The sequence below is a fragment of the Fonsecaea pedrosoi genome (genome assembly GCF_000835455.1).
Source record: "Fonsecaea pedrosoi CBS 271.37 unplaced genomic scaffold supercont1.1, whole genome shotgun sequence".
Lineage (NCBI taxonomy): Eukaryota > Fungi > Ascomycota > Eurotiomycetes > Chaetothyriales > Herpotrichiellaceae > Fonsecaea > Fonsecaea pedrosoi.
Window position 1 is genome coordinate 1,529,301 of NW_013550615.1, and position 24,640 is coordinate 1,553,940.

At 52.9% G+C, this 24,640-nt stretch overlaps 11 protein-coding genes across 11 annotated transcripts; 8 read left to right on the forward strand and 3 right to left on the reverse strand.

Moving 5' to 3' along the window:
- Positions 1–743: 743 nt before the first annotated feature.
- Positions 744–2,610, forward strand: Z517_00551 (uncharacterized protein; the record flags this gene model as incomplete). The annotated part of the gene is made up of 2 exons (XM_013433515.1): positions 744–1,812; positions 1,871–2,610. The coding sequence occupies 2 exons, from the start codon at positions 744–746 to the stop codon at positions 2,608–2,610; spliced, it is 1,809 nt and encodes a 602-aa protein (XP_013288969.1).
- Positions 2,611–3,388: 778 nt separating this feature from the next.
- Z517_00552 (uncharacterized protein) lies at positions 3,389–4,129 on the forward strand (the record flags this gene model as incomplete). The annotated part of the gene is made up of 2 exons (XM_013433516.1): positions 3,389–3,462; positions 3,583–4,129. The coding sequence occupies 2 exons, from the start codon at positions 3,389–3,391 to the stop codon at positions 4,127–4,129; spliced, it is 621 nt and encodes a 206-aa protein (XP_013288970.1).
- A 910-nt stretch (positions 4,130–5,039) lies between these two features.
- Z517_00553 (uncharacterized protein) lies at positions 5,040–6,020 on the forward strand (the record flags this gene model as incomplete). Its single annotated transcript, XM_013433517.1, has 1 exon — positions 5,040–6,020. One exon carries the CDS (start codon positions 5,040–5,042, stop codon positions 6,018–6,020), a length of 981 nt encoding a protein of 326 aa, XP_013288971.1.
- Positions 6,021–6,052: 32 nt separating this feature from the next.
- Positions 6,053–6,958, reverse strand: Z517_00554 (uncharacterized protein; the record flags this gene model as incomplete). The annotated part of the gene is made up of 3 exons (XM_013433518.1): positions 6,053–6,167; positions 6,227–6,824; positions 6,907–6,958. 3 exons carry the CDS (start codon positions 6,956–6,958, stop codon positions 6,053–6,055), a joined length of 765 nt encoding a protein of 254 aa, XP_013288972.1.
- A 634-nt stretch (positions 6,959–7,592) lies between these two features.
- On the reverse strand, positions 7,593–8,837 carry Z517_00555 (uncharacterized protein; the record flags this gene model as incomplete). Its single annotated transcript, XM_013433519.1, has 5 exons — positions 7,593–8,063; positions 8,115–8,147; positions 8,199–8,349; positions 8,400–8,617; positions 8,697–8,837. The coding sequence occupies 5 exons, from the start codon at positions 8,835–8,837 to the stop codon at positions 7,593–7,595; spliced, it is 1,014 nt and encodes a 337-aa protein (XP_013288973.1).
- Positions 8,838–9,473: 636 nt separating this feature from the next.
- Z517_00556 (uncharacterized protein) lies at positions 9,474–11,925 on the forward strand (the record flags this gene model as incomplete). The annotated part of the gene is made up of 12 exons (XM_013433520.1): positions 9,474–9,757; positions 9,813–9,837; positions 9,889–9,941; positions 9,998–10,210; positions 10,296–10,450; positions 10,506–10,601; positions 10,660–10,757; positions 10,815–10,853; positions 10,909–10,998; positions 11,061–11,340; positions 11,425–11,723; positions 11,815–11,925. The coding sequence occupies 12 exons, from the start codon at positions 9,474–9,476 to the stop codon at positions 11,923–11,925; spliced, it is 1,743 nt and encodes a 580-aa protein (XP_013288974.1).
- An 862-nt stretch (positions 11,926–12,787) lies between these two features.
- Positions 12,788–14,387, forward strand: Z517_00557 (uncharacterized protein; the record flags this gene model as incomplete). The annotated part of the gene is made up of 7 exons (XM_013433521.1): positions 12,788–12,881; positions 13,008–13,056; positions 13,122–13,187; positions 13,324–13,475; positions 13,575–13,872; positions 14,010–14,137; positions 14,233–14,387. 7 exons carry the CDS (start codon positions 12,788–12,790, stop codon positions 14,385–14,387), a joined length of 942 nt encoding a protein of 313 aa, XP_013288975.1.
- A 1,245-nt stretch (positions 14,388–15,632) lies between these two features.
- Z517_00558 (uncharacterized protein) lies at positions 15,633–17,589 on the forward strand (the record flags this gene model as incomplete). The annotated part of the gene is made up of 4 exons (XM_013433522.1): positions 15,633–16,268; positions 16,332–16,554; positions 16,666–17,056; positions 17,121–17,589. 4 exons carry the CDS (start codon positions 15,633–15,635, stop codon positions 17,587–17,589), a joined length of 1,719 nt encoding a protein of 572 aa, XP_013288976.1.
- A 465-nt stretch (positions 17,590–18,054) lies between these two features.
- Z517_00559 (uncharacterized protein) lies at positions 18,055–19,209 on the reverse strand (the record flags this gene model as incomplete). The annotated part of the gene is made up of 4 exons (XM_013433523.1): positions 18,055–18,414; positions 18,546–18,595; positions 18,691–19,083; positions 19,143–19,209. The coding sequence occupies 4 exons, from the start codon at positions 19,207–19,209 to the stop codon at positions 18,055–18,057; spliced, it is 870 nt and encodes a 289-aa protein (XP_013288977.1).
- A 671-nt stretch (positions 19,210–19,880) lies between these two features.
- Positions 19,881–21,016, forward strand: Z517_00560 (uncharacterized protein; the record flags this gene model as incomplete). Its single annotated transcript, XM_013433524.1, has 2 exons — positions 19,881–20,739; positions 20,841–21,016. 2 exons carry the CDS (start codon positions 19,881–19,883, stop codon positions 21,014–21,016), a joined length of 1,035 nt encoding a protein of 344 aa, XP_013288978.1.
- An 837-nt stretch (positions 21,017–21,853) lies between these two features.
- Z517_00561 (uncharacterized protein) lies at positions 21,854–23,963 on the forward strand (the record flags this gene model as incomplete). The annotated part of the gene is made up of 7 exons (XM_013433525.1): positions 21,854–21,883; positions 21,945–22,253; positions 22,358–22,518; positions 22,578–22,678; positions 22,740–23,156; positions 23,241–23,367; positions 23,474–23,963. 7 exons carry the CDS (start codon positions 21,854–21,856, stop codon positions 23,961–23,963), a joined length of 1,635 nt encoding a protein of 544 aa, XP_013288979.1.
- Positions 23,964–24,640: the final 677 nt, after the last annotated feature.

The following is a 24,640-nucleotide window of genomic DNA, read 5'->3' on the forward strand; positions in this document are numbered from 1 at the left end:
TACTCTTGTCACATCAAATCAGATCATATCGCATCACATCAAACCCCATACAAACATACATACATACTCTATGACACAGATAGCCCTCCTTCCTCACTTCTTACACAACGTCCCAAAACCCCAAGCATTTTCATGCATATCACCTAGTTACCTAGGTAGCTTGCAGGGTAGGTCTGGTGGATCTCCACAGCATCGCCATTCATCACCGCGCTTCAACTTCCCCATCATCGAATCAAATCAGGAACGCCGGGGGAAAATCCCCCTCTCCCTCTCTTCCCTCTCTCCCAATCAACGATGCCAAACTCTCTTGCCCGATCAGGGCCCCGACCACCGTTGGGTAAGAAAGTCGCTCGTATTTTCCACCGGAGAGTAGTTGAGAGGTAAGTCAGAACTACGAAGGAGATGCACATCTCCGCACGCGGTCGTACGCCGTACCTCGTATGGTGGGTACGAGCCGCAGGTCTGCGGTGTTGGCAGGGCGTGGTGCTCAGCTTTCGATTTGATTCTCGACACTTAATACATACACATATGTATGTGTAGTGGGCTGACATTGGTGGGTGAGCCAGGAAGGAATCAAGCAAGCAAGCAAGACTCTCTCCGCGGTCGTCCAAATCCGAGGATCGACAATATATATATTCCAGAGTCCGTCGTAAGTGGAGAGCTGCGATATCTTGAATAAACAGGCCAAGGACGAGTCGATAACGGCGAGAAGGGGGAAAAAAAATTCCCTTCAACCAAGCACAATGTCGCCTAATCCAAAGACGTCGCCGAGCGTGCAAACACTCGACCCTCACAAGACTTTCGACTCTCGTCCGATATTCTCCCACGTCGCCACGTCCAGCGGACCATGCCGTATCGTCGCCACGGCCGGGCAAGTCGGCGCCGACCACAACCGCGTCGTGCCCCAGGATATTGACGAGCAGATAGCCCTGGCCATGAAGAATCTGGGCCGCTGTCTCGAGGCTGCTGGCGCCAAAGTGACCGACGTGTTCAAGCTGGTGTACTACATCGTCGACTACGACCCCGCGCACCGTCGGCATACGAAGCACCTCAAGGCGTTCCTGAATGGCCATCGGCCTGCTACGACGCTGGTGCCCGTCCCCGCCCTGGCGGACCCGGAGTTCAAGTTCGAGATCGAGGCGTATGCTGCTGTCCGACAGGATTCATTGACGAGCGTGGAGGTGGTGGTAGTGGGAGCTGGTCTCAGCGGTCTGCAGGCAGCCTATGATCTGCAAAAGGCCGGAGTGTCGTGCGCTGTTGTTGAGGCCCGCGATCGCGTGGGTGGCAAGACTTGGTCCGTTGACCCGTTGGGCCAGGAAAAATTCATCGACGTCGGGGCCGCTTGGATCAACGACACGAATCAAGCAAAAGCGTATGCTCTGGCAAAGTCCCTCGGTCTGGGACTTGTGGTTCAAAACACCGTGGGCCACATCATCCAGGAGGATCTCAGCGGTGGTACAGGATTGTTTCCCTATGGCGGAACACCTACCAATGCGCCCGAATTGAACGGGATCGAAAACATGGTTTACATCCGCGAACTCTTTGAGAAACTGTGCCAACAGGTCGATATTCGGGACCCTGTCGGCTCAAGCGGACGCTTTGACTCCATGACCTTGGAAGAATGGTGCAAGTCGGAGACTCAATCGGAGACGGCGCTTGCCAGTGTCAAGTTGTGGACTCGAGCAATGCTCGGCCTCGAGCCGTCTGAGATCAGTGCACTGTATTTCTTGGATTACTGCAAGAGCGGCGGTGGACTGCTCCAGATGAGATCCGATTTTAAGGATGGCGGGCAGTATCTCAGGTTTCACAGAGGTAAGCTATGCAGATGTGAGCAATCGACTGAGCAATGCACTTACACTCAGGCCAATAGGGACCCAATCATTGTCACTCGGTCTGGCGGGTCTGATGAAGCCCGGTTCAATCGTCCTAAACTCACCTGTCCGGCACATATCCCAAAGCGCTGACGGAATCTATGTGTCGGCGGGTAGGGGAGACTTCAAGTGTCAACGCGTCATTGTCTCTGTGCCAACAGTTCTTTACAAGGAGATCACCTTTGAACCACCTTTGCCCGCGGCCAAGGTCGAACTCGGGAAGCACAATGTACACGGGTATACATTGAAGGTCCTGGTCATGTACTCGGAGCCTTGGTGGCGCAAGAAAGGCTTGTCCGGTGCCATCATGTCCTTCATAGGGCCCATCACCACGTGCCGGGACTCCAGCACCGATGAAAAGGGGCAGTTCTCACTGACTTGCTTTACCAATGGCGATTTCGGCCGCAAGGGATCCCTCCTCTCGCAGCAAGATAGATTCAGCGCCATACTAGCTCACATCAAGCGCGTCTTCAGCCCGTATGTTGACGTGCCGGAGCCGCTGGCCGTGACAGAACATGAATGGGCAAGTGATCAATGGGCGCAAGGCTGTCCGTGTCCTGCTGCACCACCGGGAATCATGACCAAGTACAACCACGCGCTGAGGACGACTCATGGAAAAGTGCATTTCGTGGGCACCGAGACTGCTTATGAATGGAAAGGGTATATGGATGGTGCGCTGCGGTCTGGCGAACGAGGAGCAAAGGAGGTAATTGAGGCTCTGAGGAGGGCGAAGCTGTGACTTAGGCTGGACATTGACTGTGGCGCATGGTGGGCATCCATGAATTGTCACCATCTCGTGTCAGCCGCCTTCGAATTCTCTCTCTGTTGCCTCGCTGTATCCTCTGTCAATGCAGTCCACTTCTTGATCTCGTCAATTGTTTTTTCCCTTTCCTCGTCTTCTGGGGCGGTGAGTAGCATTTGCTCAGAATGAGAACGAGTACGAGTATGTCGGCGCTGCCAACCTCGCCTGGCTCTTGCTTCACCGTACGGAGAATCGAGTGGTAATACATGTTGTGAACCCAGTTCAGGATCGGCCCCCATGTGCTGCCAGTGATGATGCCAGGTGTTCATTGCTTACCTCTTGGCGACCTCCTATTGGTGGCTGCTGCTTCAGGGGCTCGAGGGCTGCCCTGGCTTGCTGCCTTGGCCTTAAATGACTGGAACTATTAGGGGGCCTCGGTGCCTAGAGATCGATCCATTGGGCGCCCGTTGGGCGAGGGCGCCTTAACCGGACTCCGCCATTAGCGCAGTGGAGTTGAAGGTTGGAACCCTGCCCGCAATGTCCTGCGCGTGCTTGTGTTGCTCCTTTGCCCAATACGGTCTCTTGTATTTTCTGACGCCCACTCCCACTCCCTATTTTTGTCCGATACTCATACTCTTCTTCTAAAGACACTCGTTTTTGTTCTTTGCCCTTTTAATCTGCTACTTTTCTGTGGTCCTGTGGCCGTTCTTGTCCCCGGAATATACCAGGAACCTGTGACCTCTATCTTTCTCTCACCGCGAGTGCCAGCGACAGGATGAGCTACTATACTCAGCTCCAGGGCAAATTCGCCCACAAGGTTGGCGAGCCTGTTCCTGAATTCAACACTGAGTATGTACTTTGATCTGCCATTCTCTTCAACTTTGGGGTGTAGAGGTGGTCGACAGCTGTCGCTGGCTTGGACCACCTCCGCCATTGGCATGTCTTCAGCACTGACCGCCTTGTTCGCAGATTCCCCGCCCACCCAGGCCTTGTCCACTTTCCCATCGCCTTCAACGTCCTCTCCTGGGGCCTTGACATTTTGTATGCTCTGACTACCATCTATGTCAAGCCGGCCTTCCTCACCACACGCTTCGGCTCCCCCGCGACCCTTTTGGACATCACTCGCGTATCCTACTTCCTCTTGTGCGCGGGCCTGATCACCACTGTGCCTGCAATCATGTCTGGCAACATCCAGCTGGTCGGCATGATCAAGAAGAACGGCGGGCCATGGGAAAAAGATGCGCAGGGAAAGCAGAAGAGCACAATGGTGCCACGGATCAAGGCAACAATCACACACGCCGTCATGAACGATTTGGTGTTTGTGGTCAACCTCTACAGCTGGTACTTGAGAAAGGACAAGGAGGGGGCCATCAACTTGGGCAAGACGCCTACCCAGACCAACCTCCTCATCAGCGTGGTCTTGCTGCCAGCCTTGATCGCCTCAGCAAAGATCGGCGGCACTCTCGTGTTCAACCACGGTGTTGGCTTGAACCTTGGCCGGAAGAAGTTTGACTGAGTGCTCAATAGGAAGCGCGGCTTCTGCGTGAAGTGGGGAGCCAGAGGGCCATTGCAGGAACACCGATAGATGGGGACCAAAGCTCCGTGGGTTACGGTGATCGAAAAGAGTTCTAGGCGATGCAGGATGTAGCTTATGGATGGCGAACAAAAGCCAAGCGGGTGATGGCAATGTTTTATGAATCTGAGGGTACATCTTGTCGTGGGAAGGGGGACCATTTTACTTGTGGCTGGCAGGGGCAAAGGTAGAATGATAGAGGTATTCGGACAACTTTGCTGCGTTTTAATAATGCAAACGGGTCACACAATGACACGATCTGGCGACCTGGTGTTTGAATTTCTTGTATACTGAGCTGTGAACGACTCTTGACCAACAGCCTGTTCGACAACGCGTGTTTCAATAGACATTTTTGACCACCACAGACCCATGAGGAACCCTCAAAGGAATACGCGGATCAACTACTAGATCGACTGCATGGTCGACTATTAATAGCCCCTCGATGAAAGCTTCGCCTGTGTTAAATCTCCTTGGCGTTGAACCACTTTGAAGCGAACTTGATCGTTCCTGGAGGAAAAACGGGCTTCTAACGCTCCTTTTGCGGGGGGAAAGCACCCAGACAAGAGACCAGTACAGCACATGTACTCGTTCTCTTTTACTCTTTTGTCTCCGGTCCGGAGATGCCCAGCAAAGAGGGTTGTCTGCAATCTCGGGATCCATCGCAGGTCCGCGTCATGCCTTCATCATCAGCAACCAATTAACTCATCAGCGAGCACCTGATTCCGCGATCCTCGTTAGAAGTTCCTCTCATCGCAAAGTCACCACTGGCACCCATTCAGATCAAATCCACACCGTAGCGAGAACCAAGGAGGAGATATAGATTCTTCCTGTTTCACCCTGACCTGCAAAGGCCATGGGCGAACAGGGAGACGAATCCCCATTTCCTCCGCCCCCAGGGCCCCCACCGCTATTGTCGGATGGCCAAATGCTTCATCTCGCGCAACAAGGCTGGCTATCTCTCCCACTGTCGGAGATGCTGGCGGCCACAACTGCGGACCTGTTCACCAGCTCTACACGGTTCTTTGAGCTGCCGGACCGGGAAAAGACGGCGCTGTATCCCTCCAAGTCCGGGACCGAGTTTGGCTATTACACTGTCCCTAATGAGAAAGAATATATCACGTTCCGGTGTCGTGTGCACTCGCGTTACGAGTCTAGATTGCCACCGTCGCAATTATCCATGGTACAGACGCTTGAAGACAATGCCGCTAGAGCGTGGCAAGAAGGTGCACTTCTGCTATGGCGCATTCTGTGCGACATCACCCGCTGGTCTGATCTAGACGTGTCGATATGGAACGACATCCTCGATGGCACCCAGACCATGGCAGAGTCTGAGAAACAAATGCCATATACGCTACTGCGTCTGTTTCGTTACTTGCCAGGCACTGGATTCGCTGAACAGCACACCGACTTAGGGTTGTTGACCATCTGCATAGGTGACGGTGGTGGTCTTGAAGTCTTGGATCGGCTCAATTCCACGGATGAGAACCCTATCTGGATTGACAGCGGGACCAACCCACGTACGGTGACGATCCTGGTCGGGCAGACACTCAAGGCGTTGTCGGATGGAATGCTGAGCCCTGGTATACACCGCGTCGTGGAGAATCCCAATGGTAGGAACAGCGTGGTCTTTGCGCTACGCCACTCCTCGAAGCATCCTGTTGACTTTGGTTTGTTTGGAGGACAAGGGCGTGTCAATGCAAGTGATTTGTGGAGATTTATCGACGTCGGCAAGGTCAACATCAACACCGTCAGGGAAAGGAGAGACGAGCAGAGAGCCAAGTACGAAGCCGAGATGTCAATAGGAGGGGATCGTCGGGAATGCGACGCAGGATGAGGCTAATACTCGAAGTTCTGGTTGTCGACAAGTCAAGCCAAGTGATTGATCCCTTTGACGAGGCTGACTGCCCTCTTCGCAAGAGCTTCTGCATCAGGTGGATACCTCGCAGACAAGTAATTATAGGTTTGATCCTCGACAACAAAACTTTTCCCAGGTCAGTAATCCGCATCGCAAGAGTCAGTCGACCTTGAATATTCACTTACGGACCCAAGCCCCAGCTGTTCTTGAATTGCGCCCTGTCTCCCAACCTCTTCTTGACGATTTCCTCGACAGACTCCGTCCCCGCCCCGTAGGTTTTGTAGTAATCGCCCAGAAAGACCCTGGTGGCGTGATAAATGCCCTGCTCCATGTACGCGGGCAAGGCCGTGGTGACGGTGTCGTGGATCACGCTTCTCCCGTCGTGCCCCGTCGACAGGGCCAGCACCTGCACACCGTGACAGATGGCCGCCAGCGCCTTGCGCGACGGTTTCCGCGTCTGCGGGAAATACCTCGCCAGCAGGTCGTGGACCCTCGCCGAGTCCAAGATCTGGCGCACCCGCTTCTCGTGGCCGCCGGGAAGGAAGACGAGGTCGTACCCATCCAGGCTGAACGACGGGTCCGTCCAGGCCAGCGGCCGCTGGAACGCGTCGCATGTGTTAGAGAGGTCGCGGTACGCGCGTTTCGCGGCCTTGGAAGCCCCGAGCACGGCGCCGGTCCAGCCCGAGAGCATCTTGTCGTCGCATTTGGGCGGGTTGCCGGACTCGGTGGCGAAGGAGACATCGAACCCGGCGTCCTTGAAGATCTTCCAGGGAATGGCGGTTTCTACAGTAGATCAGTGAGATGTGAGCAAGTGGTCGATCTGCGATTTAGCCGTGGAGACCGCAGCCAGCTGGTTGCCCCATACCTGTAGGGTCATGGCCGTCGTCTGCCATTAGGAATATAACCTTGGCTGCCATGGCTATTGTTCGTTCAATTTCACCACGAAACTAAACTAGACATGTAGAACTCGTGTGTCCTGGAGGGGGTTGAATAGGCGGTGGTGGTGGTGCAGCTGCTGCTGCTGCCGCGAAGAGAGGTAGTTCTCAAGTCAATGGAGACGTCGAACCGGACAAGAACTTCGTAGTAGCCAAGCATCAAGAACATCTACACTAACGGAGAGTGAGAACAAAGTCGAGTCAGCCCAAATCGATCAATCAGTCAGTCAGTCAGTCACCTCCGCATTCGTCGAGCCTCTAGCAGGAATAAAAGAGGCGCAGTCTGACAGAGAGTAGAACGCCCTCTCAGAATTGAGCTAGTCACTTAAATAGCGACGAGGCGGCCGCCAGATCAGATGATATAGCTAATGTTACTATCAAGGATAGGGAAGCCGTTATGCCACTCCTCGTTGCTTTTTGACAGCCGGGCCGGCTCATCGTGAAAGTCTGGCGCTATAGAGATTTAGCTCATGTTTTTCTTGGCATCACATTCTCCCGTGCCTCTTGCCTATTCTTCGTTATCGCGGACGGCGTCTCGCCAGGACTCAAATTAATCATCCCATCTATTCACATTCGCCATTGAGTCTTTCCACCGCATGAAGCCCCCCAAGGTTCATCAGAGCAGGCTCCGGATAAACTCGATCGTGATTTGCCAACCACTCTTAGCAACTTCCACGGCTGCCGCATCAAACAGCGTAAATCCATGGGGCGCGCCGGGCACGAAACGCAGCACGGCCGGGTTCCCCGCTCGAAGCCAGCGAAAATGCATCAAGACCGAATCATCGACCAGAGCGTCCTCGGTCCCGACCAGGAAGAGCGCCGGACACAGTCCAGATAAGTCGGCGTAAGCTGGGGATACCGCTCTAGTCTTGCGGACTTCCAAGGGCATGTCTTCGATATAGGCGCTGTAAAACCGTTCGGCGTCCTCGAGTGTAAGGATCGGGGATGTGCTGGGCGCGAGCTTCAACGAAGGGAGAATGGACAGGTCGAAGCACCCATAACTCAGAGCCACGCCCTTGATCTCTGCAGCTTTATTCCTCTCCTTGAGATGAAGCAGGACCAGTGCACACAACGTCGCCCCTGCAGACTGGGTCAATGTCAGCTACTATCCCGCAATTCGAGAGAGGGTAGTGATAACCTCTCCACCCAGAAAGCAGAGTTTGCCGCCTAGCTAAAGTACAGTAGTTAGCAAGAGAACTATTCTGGTGACGGCAATACTCACTGTTGCTTCTGAATTCGTCACAAGCCAGTCGGCAACATCTTCGCAATCGTGCAGAGCGGCAGGGTATTTATGCTCAGGTGCAAGTCTGTATTCGACCGAGAGCACCGTTAGGCCCGTGTTTTCTGCGATGTGACTCAAAAGATGATCCTGGCTTGATGATGATTCAGACAGGATCTCTTAATGGGGCGATGGACTCTTTACCCTTTGGCCGTTCCCAGAACCCAGCCGCCGCCGTGGATGTGCAGGAAGATCCCTCGCTGTTGGGTTGACGGCGTGGAAGGCTTGATGACTCGGCACAAGACAGTTCTCCCTTCTTCTCTCGACGGAATGTCAATGTTTGTGGCTCCTTCGACATATTTGAATGCGGGAAAGGCGGCCTGGCCTTTCTCCCGCATGTCACGGTAGACTTCTGCTCCGACCTGACAATGGTCAGCCTCGCGTTATGGTGACTTTAGGGACCCCTGTTCAGGCGAGCCAAAGATGAGCAAATGCCCATACCTCCCACCATTTCGCATCCTCCTGACTTTTGGAGTAAATGGAACGGTTCAACTGTATCGTCTGAGGGTTTACATTAGCAGGGTCGAAAGCGCTCAAATCGTATACACAGTCCGAGGGGACTTTGCTCAGGGCCGCGTCCATGTTTAGCTTTAGCGCGACAATCTCTATGCGCGTGCAAGGCGCAAAGCGAAATAGACCATGAATGCTGAGTGTTACCATCTAACAAAGCTTTTTGTTTGGAACTCGCGGAGGGGGTTCAACCGAGGCTCTTCATCCAGCTGGTGGGGGATTCATCCCAGATGCCCATTTCATCCGATTGGTACCAAGTTGGTCCTGACTCGTGGCATTCTCCGAGCGAACCCAATCGGCTGTGAGCATAGGTGCCGAGACCCATGTATGTACAGGCCACCTGTCAAGCAGCCCTTCTTCGGCCAGCATGTGTGGATCTATTCTCCAGCTGCTCTTCCGGCGGTGGAGCTCCATTTCCTGGGGCTGGACGTTCGGCCTCAGGGAAACACGCGATACCGGACTATGTTTCATCGAAGCCGCTGGTCACCCAATCCATCAGGTGAATAACGGTAAGCCTGGACCGAGTGGCAAACGAGCGCGTGTCTGCACCATGTCCAGTCTCGTAGTGCCGTCATGGCAGACTGATATAGAGCTTGACCAGCCGACCAAGACTCCCTTGGAAGCCGCAAGCTACATCCACCAGACACTACATCTCGACAGACAGTGGCTGTGACCTGTGTGCCCGTGACACGTAGTGAGAATCTCAAGATGGCCCCTGGAATTGTGACGGACGAATCCATCCCCGACACACCCGGTGATGTGCTGGAGGCAGTGGTCAACTACGCAAAGAAAGTCCCCAAGGCAGACGAGACAGGCTATGTGATACCCGACACTTATCTTGGAGCCCGCCGTCCCATCAAGATTCTGATAATTGGCTTTGGTGCCGCCGCCATCAACATTGTCCACGCCATCGGCCAACAGAAGGACAACAACGTCGTGGTGCAATGTTACGAGAAGAACGATGAAGTTGGGGGTACGTGGTATGAAAATAAGTATGCCTCACACAGAGACCGTCAATCTGGATTCTGCTGATGTACTCCTTTCTAGATATCCCGGGTGTGCTTGTGACATTGTAGGTGTCTCAACCTCTGATGTGCTGGACTGACACTAACTCCTGGCACAGCCAGCCGTCAATTATATGTTTTCGTGGCACTCAAAGCCGGACTGGACCAGCTAGTAAGGCAGCTTATCCCTCGTCATCCCTGGTGCCTTTTTCCACTGACAGGAGGTAGCTATGCAACCTCACAGGAGATCCTGGGGTACTTCAAGGATATTGTGGACAAGCATCACATGCAGGGTTTTGTTAAGCTGAGGCATGCAGTGTCTGGCGCGTGGTGGAATGAGGAGACCGGAAAATGGAAAATCAAGATCACCCCTAACGGAAACGAGGAAGCCGCTTTCTACGACGAAGGGGAAGTCCTCATCAACGCGACCGGAGTCTTGAAGTGAGTGATACCGACGTTGAAGGCGACAAAATGCCAGAGTTTGTGTGGTATAGTGTACAGGCTGCTAATCAAACCAACGTCCCAGTAACTGGAAATGGCCGGCTGTTCCTGGAGTCGAGAAATTCAAGAATAAAGTCCACAGTGCGGCCTGGGATGATACGGTCGACTTGGACGACAAAGTCGTCGGCATCATTGGAAATGGCTCGAGTGCCGTTCAGATCATTCCCGCAATATTTCCTCGTAAGTCTAACAGAACGCTGGAAACGACTCACAGAATACTGAAGACTCGGTATAGGTGTGAAGAAAATGATCTCCTACCAACGGTCATCCACCTGGATTACGGCGGGTTTTGCCCAAAAGTATGCTGGTGAAAACGGCGCCAACTTCAACTGTGAGAGCCCAAGCAGCTCGACAAAGCAAAGAGACTGTAACTGACCCGAGCCCAACAGACACTGAAGAGCAAAAGGCCGAGTTCGCCGCCAATCCAGCCAAGTACCTCCATTATCGCAAGATGGTGGAAGAAGAGCTTAACCAGCGATTCAAATTTGTTTGTCTCCCATCTGAGTGGCATGTCTTGATGCCGAGCTAATGGAACCTTGATCAGATCATCAATGGGTCAGAGGAGCAAGCGGAAGCACTTGCTGTAAGTTTCTATCGGACGGTCCGAGTCATACTTCAGGTTGCTGACGCTGCTCTAGTTTGCAAGGCAGGAAATGGCGAAAAAGCTCTCGGGAAGAAAAGACTTGATCGAGAAGATGGTTCCCACCAACTACGCAGTAGGCTGCAGGGTATGTTACCAGGCACAAGTCGGTCTACTCGTCGCCCTTGACTTGCTAACCTCCTACCACAGCGACCAACACCAGGCAACGGATACCTGGAGTGCTTGACCAATGACGAAAAATGCGAGGTGACATTCTCCCCGATTCAGGAGATTACCGAAGACAGCATCATCACGACCGACGGAAAAGAACGCAAGATCGACGTCCTTGTCTGTGCTACAGGGTTTGATGTGTCCTTCCGACCCCGGTATCCCATTGTAGGTCAACGGGGGATCGACTTGCGAGATGCCTGGAAAGACCAACCATACACCTATCTCAGCGCAACCGTCCCGGACTTCCCCAATTACTTTAGTAAGTCCAGAGGGTCCCTACCGAATCGATAGGGTTCAGATTCTTGCAATTTGGACACCCGTAACTGACGGTTGTCACTCCCAGTGATCAATGGACCGTTTGGACCCTACGGTCACGGCTCCATTCTCCCTGTGATTGAAATCATTACACGCTATCTCGAGAAGTTTGTGGAGAAGCTCCAGACAGAAGACGTGAAGTACTTTGCGCCCAAGATGGAGGCGGTGGAAGACTTCAGACGCCATCGAGAGCTGTTCCTGAAGCGGACCGCGTGGAGTTCGCCCTGTCGGTCGTGGTTCAAGGGTGGCACAGTCGATGGTCCCATCATGATGTGGCCGGGAAGCCGATTGCATTTCTTCGAGGCAATGGCGAAACCGCGCTATGAGGTACATATTTTCCGCCTTCTCCCCCTTTTCCTACATGTCACCAAACACTTTGTGACCCAGCAGCTGACTTTTTTCTCACTCAAATCAAAAGGACTATAATTGGGCATACAACAGTGTCAACAGGTTCTCATACTTTGGCAATGGCTTCTCGCAGAGAGAGGTGGATGGGAATGACATTTCTTGGTATATCAACGGGGTCTAGTGGCGCTCACTGGCCGCAGATATGGGACATACGGTAGATCTAGTAGAGATAGAAGTAGCTGTGTTCAATCATAAAGTGTTGCCCTTTGGCTTCCAACTTCAGTTCTTCTGTCCTCCTCAAGACGCGAGCACTTGTTATGCTGCACTGCTCCAACTAGATCACGAGGTTCCCATGTGACAGCTGCAAATATCTGTCTGTGAGCGGTGGAATGATACATGGGATCAAACCAGAGCCAGCCTCGCCATCTTAGAGCAACCCGGCACTTAACCGAGGATTGAAAGTTTTCATACAGCAGAGATAGACAAGCTATGGATAGTGCAGGTCAACTTCGGCAAGCCGAGCAGAGGACGAAACCTCTTTACCCTGATTTCCCGACTTGGCCCAATCCGCTGCATGTCCCTAAAACGTGAGGAAGTCTTCCATCGCCCAGAGTGCGGAGCCGCCAACAGTTCGTGGCGGCGAGGCTAATGAATGCTGCACCCGACTCCAATTGGGTCGGTTGTTTGATTTGGACCGACGACTGTGGGTCACTCAAAACTTCCAGGTCAGCCGAACATGGCGCCTAGCCCAAGCAGATGGAACATTTGGAGTTTGGCCGAGGTTGGAGTCAATGAGGAGGGCAGGGCAGGACTCGACTCTTGGTATACTTGTTGCGTAGCAGGCTGGCTAAGGCGAGGACTTTGTTACAAAAAGACGTGGGTAATGAGACAGGGCCATCGTTGAACAATATCAACCATAGTCCGCCACGGAGTGTTTGACCATCTGATCCTTCGAAGACGTCGCAGAAGAAGTGCTTGTGAGAAAGCCAAAAAAAAAAAACAACCAAAAACAAAACCCCTCTTGGAATACTAAGAGCGAAGAAATGTCTACGAGCCAGAGCGACCCAAATGCCGTTGACTGCAGTGTCGAGGCTGATCGGAGCAAACTCAAGGGCAAGACCGCCATCATTACAGGGGGTATGTATATCCTACGTCTTCTAAGCCAGATGATCAGCATTTCATCGCCTGAGCTTGGCTGGCAGAAGCAGCCTTCCAACCTTTGAGAATTGACTGACTGACATTGAACCTCTTCCAACAATATAGGGGCAAATGGAATAGGGGCGGTCTATGCCCGAACTTTAGCCAGCGCAGGGTACGCTCCGTCATGGAATCCTGAGAGAGTCTCCCCGGGACAGCTAATGGCGGTTTTTCTTGCAGGGCCTATGTCATGATCGGTGACCTCGATGACCGTCGTGCGGCAGAGATAGCATCATCATACCCAGGGTACGCTTCAACCCCTCAAGAAACATTTTATATGTCCCCCGTTCAAACCCTTCCAATTGGCAAGGTGGGGTTGCCCGCATAGCACCCTGTGCAGAACTCCTTTCTAACACCTGGCAATCTGCCTCTTTCCCAACAGACAAATATGGACCTCGCATTGTGACGTGACCAACTGGGAGGACCAGGCAAAGATGTTCGAAGAGACGCTGGCAAAATCGCCCAGTGGTCGTGTCGATATTGTTGTCGCCAATGCTGGAATTAGCGGGCAAGATCCAGTGTTTGTGGATGACTGTGAGTAGTTACTAATTACCTGCTCCGGCCTCAACTCCTTGCGAGGACAACGAGATGGCCCGATCCAAGACTGACTCTTCGTGTGTGTGACCCGTCAAGCCTCCGCACCGACACCGCAGAAGCCAAATCTCAAGATATTGGACATCAACCTAATTGGTGTCTTCTACACCATTAAGTTGGCTCTCTTTTACTTCCGCAAGCAGTTCAACGCGGCTGTCTCGGCAGGGAATGAAGGTCCGGACTCGAGCCTTGTTCTGCAGGGCAGTCTTGCCGGCTACGTTGACCAACCCGGTTCACCACAGTACAATGCTTCCAAATTCGGGCTTCGGGGCACTATGAGGTGCTTGAGAAGGACATCTTTACAACACGGCACCAGGGTTAACTATATCGCGCCATGGTAAGAATTTTGTATCAATTGCATTCGTCTCTGGCGCATTTGGCTCTCCCTGGGCCATTTAGGGGGGAGATCAGAGCAGCCTTTCCCCAAAACCTGCGTATACGAATGATGAGCTGACCATGCGCCCGACTCTCCAGGTACATCAAAACCGACATTATCAGCGATGCTGTCGCTGAACGCATTACCTCGAAAGGAGCCGTCTTCGCCTCGATCGATGACGCGGGCGAGGCTCTCGTGAGGATCGCCTCCGACACAAGTGTGCAAGGTAAGTGATCGATTTGATTGTCTGTTTTCTTGACTGTACATAACCAAAGTCAAAATTCATCTACAATGCTCCGACATGCTGATGCCCCATCCCAGGTCGATCATTGGCGATTGTCCCTCGCATCTGGGCGCCCCTCGGATACTTGGATGTGGATCATGACGACTATAAGGATGGAGATTTCCTTAAAGGATGGCAAGAAATAGTCCTGAGAACCAGCCACCGCCTGACAGGGCCATCTGTCATCAACTGAAGGAGATGAGAGGTTGTTCTTGTTGAGATATGGCTTAGATAGGATTGGAAATCTCATTACTGGGTGATCCCCACACAGCCCATTGATTTGGGAGACCAAGGCTGTAAATGATCTCCTGACCTCTCTTCCACAATCTATCCATCTCCCCCCACCTCGACTAGTAGCTTTTTCGCTTCGCAGTCTGCGGAGGCATGGAGAAGGAGGACATTCGGAGGGAACAAAGTGGAGCTACGTCTTTCCTCTTACGGTTAGTGCGCTCCGGTCAACCTCGGACCGAATTCGCCACGGGGGACTTTAATATCCCAAATCTGCCGCGTTTGTGCCTTTCGGTCGGCAAGAAAATGACCTCTACTCTATCTTAGCCTGTCAATCGGATCAAAGGCATCGGCAACCAGCAACCAGGATGCTCTCTTTGGATGCTGGAGGTGAAGCTCGACAAGCTCCGGTGGCCTCTCGTGGGGCGAGGGCAGCTAGAGCGTGCGTGCGCTGTCATGCTCGCAAAGTCCGCTGCAATGCGGCTACGCCTGGAAATGACGGACGGTGTTCCTCCTGCGTGTCGATCGGGGTTCCATGTGAACTTCTCCCTGAACGAAGACGGTTCGTTTTGGGACCCGCCCCCAAGCAGGGAATCACAGCTAACTTGACCCATTTCTAAGGCAATATCGCGAGCGTCAGAAAAGTTCCTACAGCAAACCTGCCACTCGGGTCGATGGTCTGCCGGGAGACGCGCAGAATTCATCTGTAGACGGCCTGCAAGCTCCGCTGAAGCCTAAGCCAACATCTATCGACCAAGCTCACCCTGTCGTCGAGGCAGCGACGAGACTGCCGGGCGCATCGATTAGTAGTGATTATGGCGTGCGAAACCACGGACTTCAAGGCACGGCCTACATCCAGGACGAGACCCAGCGCGAGCTTATCGACTTTCCAACGGTCGACTCGTCCTCGTCAGGAGTAAAGTCTTCAGCAGGTGGCGGCGCTTCCAATGCTTTCGAGAGCAATGTCTGGAGCGGTCCTCTCGAGGCTGTCAGGCAGACGTCTGAGGGCCACTCTGCGCCCTCCTGGGGACCAGCAAGGCCTGAGCATTCTGCTCAACCGACGACAACTTCAACGGTCAAAGCCAGACCCCGGAGATATTTTGTATACTCGGGCGACACCCTTTCACATTCTTTCCTGCCTCACATGACGGGCCACCGACGTTTCAAAAGAAGCAGCCGCCTTGTCCCAGAGACAGGACAGTCGACCAGTATGAGTCTCTCCAACGAGCCGTTTCCTGTCGCTACATGTCCATCCCGTCGGTGGGAGCCAAAAATACTCCAGCCCACCACCAGCGGAGACACCGTCTTCGGCCACTTGAACTCGGTGGACACGTTCTACCTTACGAGGCTCAAGAATATCCTCTATTTCCCAGAGACCTCTGTGGCACGCATGTTTTTCCTCGCATTCAGAGAACACGTGCTGCCCACTTGTCCCGTCACAGACAGATATGAGTTGAACGAAATATACGAGAATTTCGTAAATGGGCACATCACCTGCCCCATGCTCTTACATTCGATTTTCTTTTCGTCGTCGCAATATGTCTCCCAGGATGCGCTGACAAGCGCGGGTTTTGACTCGCTCCACGAGGCAAAGGCATATTTCTACGAACGTGCGACCTTGCTCTACGCATTGAACTGTGAGTACGACCAGCTCCGGATCATTCAAGCCCTTTTGTTTGTCAGCATGTGGTGGTCCGACTTCAGCGAGGAAAAGGGCACCAAATACTGGATCTCGTGTGCCGCGAACCTGGCACTGGCCATCGGACTGCACAAGGCTGTCCCCGCGGCGGCCCGTCTAAGTCAACAGGAACGATCAATGTGGCGCAGGACCTTCTGGACTGTCTACGTGAGTCGGGCCCCTCGCAGTCCCCCACACGGGTTTCCTTCGTTGTATTCTAACTGGGACTAGAGCAGGGATTGCAACGCCTCGGTTGCCATGGGCCGTCCCCTCACGATCAACAGCAAGGAGATCGACGTGGAAGAGCTTAGTGATGCAGACTTCTATGAAAGAAGGGAGGCATCTCCCCTCGGCCGTTATCCTGGCTCCGAGGCGGAGGCTCTGGTTGACTTCACTGACTACTCGGGCACCCAGGTTTTCTACGCCGTCAAGACAGCTCGTCAAGCCGCTTTATGTAAGTTTGCAATATGAGTCAGTTGGTGAAGCGTACATATCCATGATCGCCTTCGTGTATGACTTCGGCGGTGGTCCAAGTTGAAGATAATTGACCTTTGTCCCTCTCCAGTGGACCGAACGATCACAGTCGATTTAGACTACGCTCTCGGCAGCGAAGATGCCATCAGAGAACTGTGTGAATGCCAACGTGAAATCACCATTCTGCGAACGGAACTATCAAGCTACATCGCCAGCCAGTCCGATGGGGGAGTGAAAGATGGTACGTCCGTCCCTACGCAGATGCGGTGGATCATGTTTCTGCAACTGAGTACCGAACGAACCCTCTCGATCGTCTGTCGCTACCTTCGAAGACACATTGAGAAAAGTCAAGCTTGGGATGCCACCTGCTCGCTCAAAGTGTCCGAGATCCGCGCTGAAATGGTCCGGGCCGCTGCCAGGACACTGAACTTGTACGAAGAGCTCCTCAACTCTGATTGCTTGAGATATTCTCCCAATTTCCTGTAAGTTGACCATCTCTGCGTCTCAGCTGTTTTTTTTTTTGGGTGCTCATCCAGAAAATTTCAGGAACACCCCCATCTTCGGGGCCATGGTCACTTACGCCGAAATCATCAAAGAAGCACGAGAGAAAGGCCGGGTCGACAGGATTGCAACAAACAAGTACCAGCTTGGGACCATGATATTGGAGGAGATGGAGTCGTTCTGGCCTGCCTCGGCGTGGGCATGCTCCTTGTTCAAGATCCTGGCTGAAAAGGATTTCTTACCTCTCCGAATTCTGCCCCATGCGTCCCGGTGGCAGAGCCCTGAACCGGGTAGCGAAGAAGTGGGAACCGAAACTGGAACCGGCTTCAACCAAGATGGTGGTGGTGGTCCCCAGGCTGAAAGATCAGCGGAAAGATCATCCTTCGGCTACGATCCGTTGCAGGACGCGAACTTCTTCCTGAACTTCAACGCCAACAGCACCCTCGAGGCTATGTTCTCTGACGATCTCTTTGACCCACAAACGTGGTATGCCACGATGCAGGCCCCGCAGTAACGAAACTTACGATGTCATGTATGGAAGGGAGTCTGTTATTCATGGCCGGCTGGCTATCGCCGTTTGACCAACGGCTTTGCTGTTCGGCCAGCGTGTATTATAGTGTGAGAGTTCTGGCCTTGCACGTGTACAATAATGAGCCCCAGAAGCAGACAACCCTGTCTGGGCCGGACACCGATTCTACTATTGCTATCTGAGTATCTTGTAGGTCCATTGATTGATGTTACCCTACAAACACAATGTTAAAATCCCAATAAGTGATACACTGGGCATTTTGATTGTTGAACAGCCATCTTGGAGAAAAAGTCTCTTTCCCCTATGGATGTAGCCAGGTCTGTTCAATGTCGCTGGAGCAATCAAGGTAAGCAAGCAGCCAACAGCAAGCCCACGGATATTTACTTCTTTTGGCTCTGTGGCTTGATGACCTTGGAATCATTATGCTCCTGCCTCTCCCATGTCGCTCGTTCACTCGAACTTCGTTTTGAACGCCAGCGCCGCGGGATCTTCCTCCCACGAGACTCGGTCCAAGTGGTTCTTCGCCCCCAGCCACACCGGGCGGGTGAGATAAAATCCCCAATCCACGTCAAAGTACTTGCCACAGGCGGCGTACAAGACCGTCCCCTGACATTGGGGATTGAGAGAGAGGTACGCGACCGCTTTCGCGGGGACGTCGGCCGGCTGCATGCACTCCCTGGCCGAGACGATCTTCTCGCGCTCCTCGGGAGGGATGATACCGGTGTCGGTCCAGAATGGGCACACGAGGTTAAGTCGGATGTTGTATTTCTCTGGGATGTCGGTCCGCAGGGTCCGGATCAAGCCCAAGAGCTGTACAAAGTGGCCACACACGTCCGGCCTCGTGGTCAGCAGATGACTTTGCTAGCGAGAGGGAGAAGGGGGAAAGGTCGTTTGCAGGCGTGCGTGCTCGCGACCTCTTGCTACAACAGCAGCTTACTTACACCGTGTTTGGAGACAGCATACATCGGGGTGCCTCCGACGCCATTGAAACCTGTGCTCGGGATTCAGTTAGTTTTGACATCTTCTCTCTGTCGTGTAGAGGGAAGACAGGTCAACAGTGGATATTCGAAAGGGGGACCTGCGTACTTTTACCACTGCCGGTGATGACTATACTTCCTCCTTCGGGCTGTTTCTTCATAAAGTGCGTGGCGATTTTGAAGCCGTTTATGGGTGCAATGAGATTTACCGCCAGCACCGAGTATTTGGGCTCCTTCAGCCTTCCCCGATCGTCACATTCGTCCACAAAGACATTTTCGATCTCACCGACCCCGGCGTTTAGAAATGCGATGTCGATCCGACCGTATGTCTTTGCTGTCCACTCGAACAAGTCGTACTGCTCGTCCCACTTGGTGAGGTCTACCTTGCGAAAGACGACGTTGGCCGTCTCTTCCGGAGGCGGGTTCAGGTCTGCAGAGACGATTTGCGCGCCGTGCGCCGAGAAGAATTTGACCGTGGCAAGGCCAATGCCACTGCTCCCGCCTGGAGGATTTCGCGGGTTAAATGCGCGTCAACACGATTCCGTGAGGTGTAAAACAAACCTGTGATAATCACAATCTTCCCCCTCAGGCCGTCGAAAATCTTCTCGTCGAACTTGACCTCGGCCATCTTTTGGAAAAACCAGACTGTTGGGTCGAAAGGGAACACAAAGGGGGTGAAGGTTTATGGACTTTTGGTTATGGAGCGACGAGCAGTGAGAGCACGAGGATACCCTTCTTTTTGATTGCCGGATCTTTGTTTATTTTTTTTTTACCTGGAAGATATTAATGTCCTATGCATGAATGGCTCAAGTTTCCATTCCCCCCTCTTCACCGTCCCCTCCGCCGGCATTTCCTCTTGTGGATAGAACTGGAGTCTTTGCTGGCTGACAATTCCACCGATAGCCGACGGCCGACTGGGGTAAGTGGCAAGGGTCTTCCATGCAGAACTCAAACGAAAGCAACCCTATCGGTTTGTCGAGCCGATCAAGCATAATAATTCGTCCGAGAAAGGCAATTCGGCAACCAGTGGGGCCCGTATCGATACCCCGTGGTCGACTATAGTGCTATGTGTCTAGGCTCGGGAGAAATGAGCTCTCGTATCGATCACTGCGCGGTGGTGCGGAGTAGAAGGGACTGACGAGGACTACTTGTATACTTTGACGGAACTCTGGGCGAGTTTCGACAGAGTGCGAAATCCACCCAAATCTTTCTGTCCATCACCTTCTGTTCCTTCTCGTTCGGTAAAAGAGGTCACATACCCAACGTTGAGATTTATCAGCGCTTGATAGACTGTCAAAAATGGTCGACTTTGACGCTCTGCCTGATTTCGATGCCCTGCCATCCGTAGAAGGCATGCCTCCAGGGTGTGCGTGGGGAATTTTTGACCAGGACGGGAAGAAAGATTATCTCGGTTGCTTCAACCTGCTGACGCCCAAAGTGAAGAAAGAGGCATTAAAAGAAGCCCGCGATGGCGTCTCAATCTCGTTGAATTGGCCGCTCAATGCCATCGCAGCCCCTGGGTTTGGCCGTCGACCGACCGAGCACACGATAGTGGATGCCATGGAAGGGCCGTTCAAAACCCACGGATTCGATGATGAGCTGGCGTTCAATACTCAGTGCTCAAGCCAGTGGGATAGTTTGGTTCACTGGGGCCATCAGCCTACCGGACTGTTCTATAACGGATCGACTCCGAGCAAGGCGAACTTGAACCAGCCCACTGGTGCGGCGGACAAGAGTATACCCACGTTGAATCACTGGCATGAACATGGTTGTATGGTGGGCAGAGGAGTGTTGTTGGACTACAAGGCATACGCACAGTCCAAAGGCATCGCATACAACTGCTTTGATTCACACACCATTACGGTAGCCGATCTGGAAGCCGTGGCGGCTTATCAAAACACTTCGTTCAAGTACGGGGACATCCTAATTGTCCGGACGGGCTTCACCGACGAGCTGCAAGCCGCTGGCAGCGCAGAGAAGCAAGCCGCACTGCTGGGCACTCACAAGACTGCGGGTGTTGCAGGCAACATAGAGACGGCGCGATGGATGTGGAATCATCACTTCTCTGCTGTGGCCGGCGATGCCATTGCCTTTGAAACTTTCCCACCAACGGTCGAGGAAGACGGTCGCACTCGCCAGGGAACGATGCCGGAACTGGGTTTGTCCTCTCCTTCTCTTCTCTCTTCTCTCTTACCAGCCACATGGAGTTCATATACCTCGACAAATTGCTGACACTAACCTTTCTGTCTCTCTCCACAGTTTTGCACAAGTACCTGATCACTTTCTTCGGCATGTATATCGGCGAGCTCTGGGATCTCAAAGCACTGGGAGAGTACTGCGCAAAGGTGAAGCGCTACGAGTTCCTTCTCTGCTCTGTGCCACTCAACATGCCTGGGCTGGTTGGATCGCCCCCAAACGCGGTTGCAATTTTCTGAAGCGGAATAAGATGGTGCGTCAACATTAGGGGAGGATTGGTTACATAACGTACCCAAGATCGAGCTGTTATACCAAAGTGTCACAGCCTTGTAGGGTCATGAACTCGGTATACCCGTGGACATTATTGCCGTGAGAGGCGAGAATACCTGAGATGTGCAGCTTTAGCATCACACTCTTGGCTATACATAAAAGCGAATACCTCCGCGCCGTGAACCATTGACACCAGTGGGCCCAAGACTCTCGACCTCGCTGTCGAGCATCTTTGCGGATCCGGACCTTCTTATTGCCACTCGCTTCGAGACTCACTAGGGTAGTCTATGTATGTAATAAGATTCTCTTTGGGCTCCATAAGAAACAGCACAAGGAAATTCCGGATACGGTCACACCATATTCTCTGAGTGGTCGGCTCGGCTGGCTGTCTGGCCTGCTACTATTCGCTCGGATGAATTCTGAAGAATTCTGCTCTGCCGAAGCCTCGCCCTGTTGTGTTTACCAGTCCCTCGGCTAGATTTGAAAGGCCAATCTCGGCGCCTCGCGTCCACTTGGCCATGTTTTGCTATGGACCTCGTGTACCTAATATCAAGTATACTTCGTTGCTGTTTCGGAGGCTTATGGCCGCCGGACCCTGGTTGACACCTCCACATCGATTTCCACTCCCCGGACTCCCCAGGGGGTTCACCAGGGGGACGAAAGTATATAGATCGATGGAGACACAGGTTTATGGAACCGCACCTGTCCCCGTTGCTGCCTTCCTCTCTATATAACGCAACATCATCACCCGTCGTTGCCTTTGCCGACGTCAATCCGGACGACATTGCCCCGTGAGAGAGCCCACGATGGAAAATTACACGAGCTACAACACTCGAGTTAGTTCTACCCTTTCTGATACCACTTGTTCCAGACCGCTGATGGCATGCTCGTTGATAGACTATCCTGTTCGCTGCAACCGGCTCGTTGTTTGCCGGGTTTGCCCTGGCCGTCATCACAACCACTCTAGGTCAACCAACCTTCTATGAGTCTCTGTCCTTGGAGGCCGACCCTACAGCTCCGGGCTATTCTCACACCAACACGATCATCGGGGCGGTCAATGGAGTGTTCTTCGCGGGAGGCTTCTTTGGCACCTTGTTCTCCGGATGGACAGCCGACAGATTTGGTCGCCTGAATGGGTTTCGCATCGCGGGTGTAATGGGTGTGGTCGGAGCGGCCATTCAGACCGGATCAGTCAATGTTCCAATGGTATGCCGATTTACTTGTTCTTCTTGGAAGTTTTGGTGACATTGTCCTATGGCTGTACCGAGATTTATACCTCATGTCCCTAACGTTACTGACCCGTTGCAAAGTACCTTGTTGCTCGGGTCATCACAGGTCTCGCCGCTGGCAATACTCTTGCTGCGATGCCCACATACTACGCCGAAGTGTCGCCGCCGCACTCTCGCGGCATGATGACTGGTGCTCATGGAAGTTTTGTGAATGCTGGCTACTTTTTGGCCGGCTGGATAGGGTGAGGTTCCCCGGGAAAAAAGACGAGAGACCAGAAAACTAACCTGTCTTCTTCGCCAGGTTCGGCTGCTTCCATGCCCCAAGCACCACCTTTTCGTGGAGATTTCCAAATGCCGTTCTTTGTCTGCTTGGTCTTGTTCTCATCACCGGTACTTTCTTTAGTAGGTCTTCCGACGTGTTGTTGATGTGAGTACCTGTTCGACTGACTCTCTGGCACCATAGTTCCAGAAAGCCCTCGATGGCTTTTACAGCGCGGTCGACGCGACGAAGCCTTCAAGACACTTTGCAAGTTGCACCATGACCCCAACGACACAGAGGAACACTTTGCCCGGCGGGAACTGGCTCTCATCGAACGCCAGCAGGCTGTCGATGCTGCCGTCCTGGCTGAAGACGGCAAATGGCAGCTGTTCACTGCCAAAACGTACCGCAAGCGACTCATCCTGGGATTTCTTGTCATGGCTGGTGGGCAAAACAACGGAACATTGGTGATAAACAACTACACTGTGTTGCTCTACAGGTCCTTAGGCCTCAACGCGGAGATATCTCTGATGCTCAGTGCTATATACAACACACTTGCCGCGATTGCGAACTTCGTCGGCGCCTACTATAGTGACAAAATGGGACGGAGAAAGGCCCTGTGTGAGTGCTAACCACTTTGAAAACCCCCATCAGGAAATCCAACGTCCTCGTAATTGACTGGCTAACGAACTGGTTCTTGTCTAGTGGTGGGCTTTACCCTCAACATGTCAATGTTCATCATCGCCACCGGCCTCATTGGCAAATACAGTTATACTCCATCCCAAGGCCTCGCTGCAGCTGCAGTGGTGTTCTTGTATCTCTATGTGATTGCGTGAGTTTCGATCTTCCATGGAGCCAGGGCTGTGACAGCTCGATCCCTATTTATTTTGCTCCTCCTTTCCGAGACTGTAACTGACCACTCTCTCCTCTCATTATAGATACGGCGGCTTGATTGACATCAATCAATTCACCGCCGTCACCGAGATTTTCCCGTCCCACCTCCGCAGCCAGGCGACGTCCTACGCCGTCTCTGCCATCTTCCTCATGGATGTCCTGTGGCTTGAGCTGTCGCCGACCGCCCAAGCGACCATCGGGTGGAAATACTATTTGGTCTTTGTGTGTCTGGGTATTGCCCACACGGTGCATATCTATTTCTTCCTACCAGATGTGAGGCTCAAGACCCCCCTTCCTTGTATCCGTACGGCGCACGATTGGTGGGCCATATATGCTAAAGAATATCTGGCTAACCTCCTCGGGCTGCAGGCGAACGGTATGGCGCTGGAGGAAATCGACGCGCTCTTCGGAAAGAAGGTCGCCGCACACTTGACGGACAATAACTTGGAAGAGGAGAAATCCAGCCCCGGCACTCCGCCTGCCGACCTTCTCTCCAAGGAGGGCCAGACTACTACGCATGTCGCGACCGTCTGAAGGTCTACTTGGAGGGACTGATCTTATCGAGCTGGTTCCGCGGAGCGAGCAGGACAAGCACAGGCAAGCGGAGCCAATACATCCAGGAGAAATGCATTAACCAAGGTTTCGATACGTTGTCGGGGCCTTTAATAGAGGGACGACGCTCCCATCTTCTGTACTCAGCTTGGCCACAGCTAATTACTTCAGAGAATGTACTGAAGCAGACGTAGCACCTTTTCAAGTTACAGCTTCATAATTGTTGCAGTATGCAGGCTAGTTAATGTCCTAGCTATGGGTCGATACCGCTTGCCGGGCAGCCCTAGTAGCCTTCATCGCAGGTTCCTTGAATCTCTTCCTCGGATGTTGCATTTAGTTGACAGCAAGTAACCCCTTTCCTTTGAAAGATACAGAGAATAAATACCACGCACATAGCGCTGGCAAAGCCACGTCGCGTTACAGACAGGAAAAGCTCTGTGTTATCAAGCTTTCTGACGTCCGGATGGAACATACAGGGCGAATGTCTTTGTCATCTCTGCCTCGCTACTCCGCATCCGGTGCTTGAGTTACTGATTTTTGATTGTTTTCCGCTCTATATTACTCGTGCTCTGGTTGTCTGGGGTGTGAATCCTTGGCTGGGGTGGCTAAGTAATGTACTAAGTACCTCGTAATGTGTCAAATGTATTGGGGGTGCAGTA